Source organism: Marmota marmota, unplaced genomic scaffold (genome assembly GCF_001458135.2).
Source record: "Marmota marmota marmota unplaced genomic scaffold, marMar, whole genome shotgun sequence".
Lineage (NCBI taxonomy): Eukaryota > Metazoa > Chordata > Mammalia > Rodentia > Sciuridae > Marmota > Marmota marmota.
The window spans coordinates 807,013-816,107 of NW_026000001.1; the positions used below are offsets into that span (position 1 = coordinate 807,013).

The 9,095-nt window shown below is 49.0% G+C and overlaps 1 protein-coding gene across 2 annotated transcripts; it reads right to left on the minus strand.

The window, feature by feature from the left end:
• Window positions 1-2,076: 2,076 nt before the first annotated feature.
• Mrpl11 (mitochondrial ribosomal protein L11) lies at window positions 2,077-5,142 on the minus strand. Of its 2 annotated transcripts, XM_048807678.1 has the most exons (6): window positions 4,841-5,142; window positions 4,657-4,731; window positions 4,438-4,533; window positions 3,698-3,791; window positions 3,453-3,612; window positions 2,077-2,347 (listed from the first exon to the last, which is right to left on the minus strand). In XM_048807678.1, the coding sequence occupies exons 1-6, from the start codon at window positions 4,961-4,963 to the stop codon at window positions 2,242-2,244; spliced, it is 654 nt and encodes a 217-aa protein (XP_048663635.1). In that variant the 5' UTR covers window positions 4,964-5,142; the 3' UTR covers window positions 2,077-2,241. The 2 variants fall into 2 exon arrangements, with proteins under 2 accessions (XP_048663635.1, XP_015358639.1); XM_015503153.2 differs by lacking the exon at window positions 4,657-4,731 and having other exon boundaries at window positions 4,841-5,115.
• Between the last annotated feature and the right edge of the window lie 3,953 nt (window positions 5,143-9,095).

Sequence of the window (9,095 nt, forward strand, 5' to 3'; positions counted from 1 at the left end):
GGCGTCTGAGTGGCAGGCCACTCCCCTTGTGCTTAGTGCATGAGCCGCAGACCACTTACCCCTTAGGCACAGCCCTGGGTGTGAGGCCATGGGTTGCAGTCCCTGTGCTTGCTCCATGGCCCACTCCTCCATTGGTCGCTGCAAGGGCAGTTAACAGACATTGCATTGGTGGCTGCCTATAATCTGCTTAGCTACTGCCTGAGTAAATATACGTGGTAACTGCGCAATAAAATCAGACCTGCTTCCTGCTTGGTCTCCGGAGGTCTTGATTAGTGATTCCACAGCCACACTCTCCTCTAGCCTGTTCCGTGGACCTCCTCGCTGGATGAGAGAGAGCCCTCACAGGACACAATACCTTCACCTTATTTATTTTTATGTGGTGCCAAGGATCGAACCCAGGACCTCACATGTGCTAGGTGAGCACTCTGTAGGCTGAGCCACAACTCCAGTCCTCCAAACTGTTTTTTTTAAAAAACCTTACATATAAACAAAAATGCAGAGAAAAAGGCTAGAAAACATGACATCAAGTTATTGGCAGTAGTAGTATCTGGATGGTGGGATTACAGATTTTAATTTTCTTAAAGGTGTTTTTCTATACTTACCAGTTTTCTCAGTGTAAAATGTGTCCAGCACATGCAGATGCCCAGTAAGTGCAAATTTCTCCCTCCACTCCTCTTAGGACACGAATTCTTGACATTCTGAATAACAGGGAAAGTGGGGCCAAGGGCTTCGCGAGGATTTCTGGGGCAAGTACCTACTGAAGCTTTGATTCTTTTGCAGGTCTACAGTGGGAACCTGCACTAGTTCATGTTAACCAAGTTCAGAAGCTTGGGAGAGGGCTGGGTGTAGCGCAGTGGTAGCACACTGGCTTTACATGCTGGGTTTCCTACTCAGCATTGCAAAAAATAGACAAAATTCAGCTAAACAGAGTGGTTGTGAGTAGCCTCAGGAACTGTATGTAGTAACCCTGCCTGAGGCTGTGATCTGAAATCTCCCACAGGGTTGTTTCTGTTGAGGTAGCATTCCCTGAGAGATGAGATGTCTAATCGAAAATAAGCAATACTCTCGAGTCCTAGCATCCATGAACCCCAACTACCATACCCATCCTCTCCCCTCTGGGGAGGGAACGAAGACAAGATTGATTAGTTAGTGGTCCTGAGGATTGAACCCAGAGCCCCACATGCTAGGCTAGGGCCCTTTCACTGAGCTTCAGCTCCATGCCTGAACACAGGCATTTTTTTTTTTTTTTTAAGTTTTCGGTGGACACAACATCTTTATTTTATTTTTATGTGGTCCTGAGGATCAAACCCAGTGCCCCACGCATGCCAGGCGAGCGTGCTACCGATTGAGCCACATCCCCAGCCCCATGAACACAGGATTTCTAATCGGAAGGCCTGGCTTTGTCTCCTGACTCTAGCACCACCTCAGAACCTAACTGCCATGGTTTATTGCCCAAAGGTTCGCCAGCTGGAGGAGTGATTAACTGTGGCAGGATTAAGTGGTAGAAGCATTAAGAGGTGGAGCTTAGCCAAAGGTAAGTAGGTGATAGGGCTCCACTCTCATGAATACATCAATGCTGATCTCTAGGAGAGAAGGGGTTGTCATAAAGTGAGGCCAACCCATGTGCTCGGTCCCTTCTGCATGTATGTTTCCCTTCTTACTTGGCCATGTTGTGTCGCATCCAAGGGGGCCCTCACTAGACCCCAATGCCATGTTGTTTGGACTTTACAGCCACCAAAATCATGAGCCAAATAAACCTCTCTTCTTTATAAAGTACTCAGACTCACATATTTTGTTGTAACAACATAAAAAAGACTAAGACACTGGGCAGGTTACTTTGCTTGGCTGAACCCCAGTATAGACATCCGTGGGGCTGCATGAAGATCCCTATCTACCTCACAGGGCAGCTAGCATTAGTCCATGTTGATTACTCAGGGATGGGGGGTACAGCTCAGTGATAGAGAACATGCTTAGCACGGATAAGACCCTGGGTTCCATCCTCAGCGCTACTAACAAATAATTAAATAAAAAGTGCTTGTCCTTCCCTAGGGTCCCAAGGCAGAAACTGACAGTGTGTGCCAACAAAGGATGTTTATTAGGGATTGATCCCTTGATATGGCCAGATATGTAAAAACACACATCATTTGAAGTCAGGAAAACACACATGTTGGTGTGACCTCCCTTCCCTCTGGCTCCCTTTCAGCTGCTTCCTTCAGACTCCTCAAGTGCAGAGGGCAGGGGTCACTTCTTGGCAGCTTCTGCCTGGGCTGCCAAATCTGCCTCTTTCTGAGCAGCCAGAAATTCAGCTCGCTCCTTCTGGAAGGCTGCCAGTTCTTCCACACTGAGGCTGCAGGTGAAAAAAGACAGATGGTTGATAAGTGGCCAGTCATAGGTGGAAGCTCACAAGGGTCCCCATCACCATTGCAGAGCCCAGCTGGGCCTGGCCCCTTTTCTCTCCTGGACTTCCCAGCCTCCACACCACTGCTCATCTGCTTCCTCTGCCAGGAATGCCACCCATACTCCTGTACCCCCCATCCTTTTATCTCTTTCTTAAAGCCCTCTTCATCCTGTGAGGCCTTGGCTATGCACTAGCTCAGATTAGCTGGCCCTTTCTCTGTGTGCCCAAACGTGTCCTTCTGAGGGCAGGGACCCAATCTATTCTTCTCTGCTCCCCATAAAAGTAAAGTTTGAAATAAGCCGAGTCTATCTCTGTTCCAGGATCAATCCCACTCCTGGGAGAAAAGTGTCGGCCTTGGTGGGGCATGACGTGGACAGCAAGAGACTGCCCAGAGCTGAGGCTGCTCTTGTCCCTGCTGTGGTCTAGGCCAGACACCTCCCACCCAATGCCTACATCCAGAAAGTAAGTCCTAAGGTCACCAGAAGACCCCTGAGAGGACCCCTGTTAGCCTCAGAATCAAGTCTGAATGTGGGACAACAAAGACTGGTCCCTCCCTCTGACCATGTCCCAACTGCTGCTAAGACTACATTCCCACAAGGCAATGAACTCTGCTTCACTCTCTTACCTTCTACCTTTCATAGGGATCTTTCCACTTCTTGGATCATATGCCCCCAGTGATTTTTCCTGGACTCTGCTCAGATGTCACCTCCCCACAAAAGTCCTCACTGACACACCAGGCAACACAGAAGCCCTCCTCTCTGCTCTCTGGGCATCCATTGTTCCTTTATCAGCAGTGACCATCTAGTAGCCTAATGCCCTATTATGGTTCTGCCTCAGGACTCTGAGCTCCTGAGGTTGGGCCAAGCACAACTCTCCATTAACGTCAAGAACTATGTCTAATACACAAAGCGTGTTCCAAATGATGCATGAGGACCCAAGAACCTAAGGTCCTTGAAGTCAAAAGCTGACTCACTAAATGGACCCTCTTAGCTTGGACCCCAAATCAAGACCTTTCTGTGTCCTCTCTTCACACCACACCTCCCAGGACACTCACTCCTTCATCACGCGGATGCCCAGGGATCGGGCAGAGCCAACGATGGAGCGGACGACAGAGGACAGGTGTACATCCTGTAGGGCGAAGGCATCATCCTGGGCTTTGACCCGGGCAATCTCATATATGTGCTTCAAAGACACCAAGCCTGCCACCTCTTTCCCTGGGAGGAAGGAACAAGCTCTTCAGGTGTTACTGCTTTCTTCTCTAGAGCCCCCAGTATCTCAGGTGCCCACTCTGGCCCTCACCAGTCTGCCGGGCCCCCTTCTCAATCCCAGCAGCTGCCTTCAAGAAGTAGGAAACAGTGGGTTGTCCAATCTTGATTTCAAATGTCCTGTCAGGCTTAACAGAAAAAAAGAAACATGATGTCTTTTTTGTGTGCTCAGGCCCAGGGAACTTTTAATGTCCTATTCCTCCCTCCTCTCGGTGTCTAACAGACCACAAAGCTATAGGGCAAAATAAATCTGCAAGAAACATCCCTGTCGAGTCTATTTCAAGCCCAACCTCTGCTCTGGAAGCCCCAGTGATGGAGGGACAAGAGGAAGGACTGCAAAATGGCAGGACCAGGCAGGTTCTGAAAAAAGATGGTTTAAGCTGGGCTTGGTGGGGCACCCCTGTAATCCCAGCTAGAACAGAGAGGTTGAGGTAGGAAGGTTGCAAGTTCAGGGCCGGCCTCTAAAACTTGGGGGAACTCTGTCTCAAAATTAAAAAAGACCAAGGGACTGGGGGGTGTCGCTCAGTGGTACTTGCTTGCCTGAGGCCGTGGGTTCAATCCCCGGTACCAGAGAAAAGAAGAAAAAAAAATATGTATGGTGTAGTCTTCACCGTGTGAGCGGGGACACTGCAGCCCAGTGATGGGAGAGTCCGCGCCAAGCTAGGGCCAGAGCAGCAACCCGGGTGACCAGGCCGTAGTGACTGAAGAACGTGGGGGGCGGGGGGGAGGAGGCGGTGATGAGAAGGAAACCAGGGACGAGTCCGCTCTCCGCACCTTCACAAAAATCTTCGTGGGCAGGGGAATGCCTTCTATGATGTCCTTCGTCCTCTCGTTGAACTCCTTGCAGAACTGGTTGATAGAAACGCCCCGCTGCGTGGGAAGCGCGACAGTCAGGGTCACCTCGCCCTCCCTACCGCGGGCGCCCACCTTCCCTCCTCCCAGGTCCGGCCCGCAGGTCCAGTCGGGGCGGGATGGCTCGTGTGCACCGCCCACCTGGTCCCCCAAGGCCCGCGGCGCCAGGCAGAGGAGGCGGGGGCCGGAGAGCTGCCAGCTGACAGGGCACAGCGCCTGCCGGGGGAGAGGTGGGCTTCGAGCCGAGGCCTCCCGGTGGCAGAGCCCGCGTACTAGCTCGCGCCCTCCCGCCTCCCACGCCGGGCTGCCGCGGCTGCTGCTGCACCTGACCCAGGATGGGGCCGAGCGGGGGCCCGGGCATGGCCTGGCCTGCCCGCACAATGGTCCGGATCACGCCGCTGGCCTCGGGCTTCTTGAGGGCCCGAGTGGCGCGGCTCAGCTTCGACATGATGCGGGGCTCTCGGTCTTAGTTCACCTCAGAGTAGCACCATGAGCGGTGCTATGGGCGCTGCCATCTTGGGCCAGAGATCAAGGGTCTTCACGTTAGGCGAGGGCAAGGGAGGCCACGAAGGGCGCCTTGTTTCAATCCTACCATTCTCCAACCTAGAAGACAGGCAGGGTTGGGGAAAGAAGGAGCTTAACTTGCCGCCTTCAAAGAGAACAACACGAAGGGCTTCAATACACACGATTTCCCAGGAACGCGCACCGGCACTGCCTTGGACAGCCAAGCAGGAGAGCGGGACCTCGATGCCCGCACAGCATTGTGGGTATGGTAGTTTGAGCCCTTATGCAAGGCCTGCGATTTGCTAAGCGCTAGCGCACCATCTGCTGAACAGGGTGATAATCCTAGGGTTTGAAATGAACCTGGAGCCCGTGGGTTATTGGGAGTGGTAGATTTTATTCTGTCAAGTGTTTCCTAAGGCGATGTGGTTACTAGTAGAGACCCTGGAAGCAACCCCGCTGGTTGCTCCTCTTGCTGGCTGTAACTGGTACTGTTTCCTCCCCTGTACAATGGTCACTATAACGTGTAGCACCTATCAGAATTGTTTTGAGGACTGACTTTGCAAAGTGCATTAGAACAGTGCCTGGGACCTACAAGGCATGTGCTGTTATTCTCTGTAAAATAAAGACAAAACTTTCCCAAAGTTATTGTGAAGCTTAATGGGCCCAGAACATTCGATACATCACCTGTGACCAATGAAATAAGACAGTATTTTGAATCATTTATTTTTTTTCTGAGCACTTACTATATGACAGGCACACTGCCAAGTGCTTTAAGGGCATTATTATCTCATTTAACTCTCACGACGACATGTAGTAAATACTTTTATGGTACACCTCTTACAAATGAGAAGGTGGAGAGACACACACACACACACACACACACATACACACACAAAGGCTCCAAACACACCTTAGCCTGTTTCCCTGCCAGGGTGGGAAACTAACGTTGGGGTTATCAGATTACAGACCTTGTGCTGTTAACCACAACTCTATACTGCCTCATCTCATAAAATGAAAGAATCCACATAAAACCACGCTATAAACTGTGAGACATATAAAATTTTTATTATGAATTCTTGTTGGATTTACACTAATTAAATGTGGTTGTCCCTGCCTCTGAAGTCCATCAAAGGCTTCATAATGCTCAGCCTCATTAGTCATATGGAAGTAGGCTAGAAAAAATAAGGATAGGTAGAAAGGAGACCACAGAAGCCTTTGACTCTTAGAGTATCATAAGTCTAAGTGATTAATGGCTACGTAAAATGCTAGCTTAAACATGCTAGTCTGTTCTTTAGACTAAATAAAGTAATAGGAAAATATTGCTGGAGACTTATGATGTGGTTATCAACCTAGAAATCCTGAAAGAATCAGACCATTGTGACCTGCTCTGTGCTCCCTGAGTGGGAGAGTGGAGCCCACCAGACCGACATCACCCCCCTGTACTCTCACATTCACTATTTACAGCTTCCTTTAAAATGAAGAGCCCTCAACTCCAGAAGTGTGTCTCACTCTTGACTGCCCACCCTTTCTCCCTTTGCTTTCATTCCTAAATGAATCTTGTTTTCCTTGTTTGTGCCTCTTTTGATGTGTCCTGAAATTCCTTTCTGTGCCTTAAGTCAAGAATCTGTCAGGGCTGATCTGGGGTCTCTTTGTCTTTTCTGCACACCCCTATCTAGTGGCAGTTTCAGGACTCTGGAACAAAGCGGTCTCTTTGATTTACTAGCAGTAAAACCTTAAGGAAGATAATTTACTTCCCTGTGCCTCAATTTCCATTCTAGGAAAATGCACTTCAGTAGTCCGGACTTCACAGGAAATCAGTTAGTTGAGGTAACGCTCTTAGAAGAGGACCGTGAAGGGAAAGCAAGAAAGAGAGACAGAGACCAGGCAGAGATCCACACAAGAGTTTGTCAGAGCTGATAAATAAAGGCCATCTCTCTATAGTGGAGAGAGGCAAAGAAGGCTTGGGTTCCGGGACTTTTATGAGGCAGGCTCAGGAATCTGAGCTGAGAGAGTCCTAATGCAGGTGGTTAGGGGCTGGGTGGGTATGAGAGAATGGTGAGCCTTTCTTAGAAAGGCCCTTGGGTGGGAAAGGGAAACTTTTTCCTTACAATGGCAGCTGTCACTTAAGGTGGCCATCCAGATGCCAAGCAAGGACCTTATATTCCCACCCCCGTTTTTGTTTTTTATTGGGCCCCTTAGGGAACAGGGATGTAGGTCAATCTTCTGTAACTGCTTCCTGCTGGGAAGGGGCGGCATTTGAATCCTTCATTAGGGGACTAGATGTCATTGGAATGATGACAGAGGTTGAGTGGTGGTGGAATGCTGTCCCCAGTGCCCCAACTTTTGGTGAGGGATTGGTATTCCTGTAACAAAAGCTGGTTTATAGTTTGGCTGGAGATTTTTTGGATCTGGTCTTGAACAAATCTAATGACACAGGGGGCAAGCATTAACAGAAGACCTATGACAAGGAGAGGGGTCAGGAGAGGAAGTGCCCACTGGAGAAGGGGGTTACTGAGCTGCCATCCTTCAGCAGAGGAGAGTTGTGGTTTTCGATGTTCAAGGTCCTATTGGAGATGTTTCATCTTGTCCTTTTCTGTACCAGATTGATTGACATAAAAAGAGCATTCCTCCTGTATGTGCAGACAAATTTCGTCTTTTTTTTGGCCTTTAAAAGATCAAGGCCCCTTCGATTCTGCAGCACCACAGCAGCTCAAGGATCAAGCTGGGACTGTAGGGTTAGTATGGTTTGAGCAAGTTGCTGTAAGTCTCCTAGAAATTGGAATGATAATCCCTGGTAGTGGTCCCCCGGGAGGTGAGTGCAGAACGAGGGAGGAGGGCAAAAATGAAGAAAGGAAGGACAGTACTCATGGTTCTGCAGTGTCCTCGTGGTCCCCAGAGACCGAAGGAAGATTGGGGGTTCCGGCCTTGGAGAAACACAGCTTGAGAGGGCCTGTGGGTGTCACCTGCCCCATGAACTCCCTCCTAAAGGAAGGAGGAGTTATCTGTGAACCATGTGCATGTTGCCTGGAGCAAGGGGCCTTTTGGGAAGGATGTGGAAGGAGCTTCTCCAGAGTTTCAATGCATGAATGGGTGAGAGGAAGAGAGGTGGGAGAGTCCTGAGGAGTGAGGAGGAGAGTAGCAGGGTTTAAAGGTGAGCACATGTGGAAAATAAGACTGGGATCTTCCACCAGGGACACCTGTAGAGATAAAAGGTGACAGGGGTAAGGAATGTAAGCCCTGTAGGTGAGGAGTTCCTTTTGGTGATGAGGAGCCTGGATGGTGAGTAGGGCTCCAAAGTTGAGTTTCTTTGACTCATTAATGAGTAGAGAGTCTGTGGCCAACATTTGTAGGTAAGGGTCGCATACCCCAACAGTAGGGTCACAGGGGCAAAGGTTGGCCCTAGCATGTGTCTGAGGATCCTAGAGCAAATCCCAACTTTTTAGCCATGTAAAGGTGAAATGGGCGTGTAACATCAGGGAGATGGAGAGAGAGAGAAAGTTTCGAAGTCATTCTTCTGTTTTGTAGCCAAGGGAAAATGTTAAACCACGACGCAAAGAAAAGATCTCTGACTCCAATTTTAAATCAAATTAAAGCAAGCTTGTAATTCCGACTAGCTGGGACAGTCTCTCTCCCGAAATCTCCAGGTCTCTAGGAGCACAGTTCTATAGCACAAGAGGTTGCAAAAAGGGGGGGTGTCTTGAGAACTTACAGATGACAGGATTTTGACAAGCATAATACAAAGGCGGGTAGTAGGTTAGTGGTCTAAATGGTTCAGCACTTAGGGAATAAATTTGGATCCCAACATCAGAATTTATGAGGTGCCATTAGGGTTTCAGAGAGGGTTGTTATCTAGTCAGGGAAAGCCAGGCATGGTGAGTTCAAGGCACAGGCAGGCATTCCAAGCAAGTTTAAAACATCAAAATACGGCAAGGCCAAATAGAAATCCTAATATTTTACAGAAAACAGAAATAAATCTTTTATAACTTTTGACAACATGGCTCCTGATCTTAAGAGGTAATTAGGCTGGGTTTATCAGAAAAGTTAAATTGACACTTTTTTTTTTTTTTTTAAGTCTT

Excerpts from the sequence above, each read along its gene's own strand:
- Mrpl11 (XM_048807678.1), bottom strand. The coding sequence starts at position 4,963 with ATGTCGAAGCTGAGCCGCGCCACTCGGGCCCTCAAGAAGCCCGAGGCC. Across the intron at positions 3,613-3,697 it reads GAAGGGGGCCCGGCAGACTG|GGAAAGAGGTGGCAGGCTTG; the intron begins GTGAGGGCCAGA and ends CCTTCCTCCCAG. Across the intron at positions 2,348-3,452 it reads GGCATCCGCGTGATGAAGGA|CCTCAGTGTGGAAGAACTGG; the intron begins GTGAGTGTCCTG and ends TTTCACCTGCAG.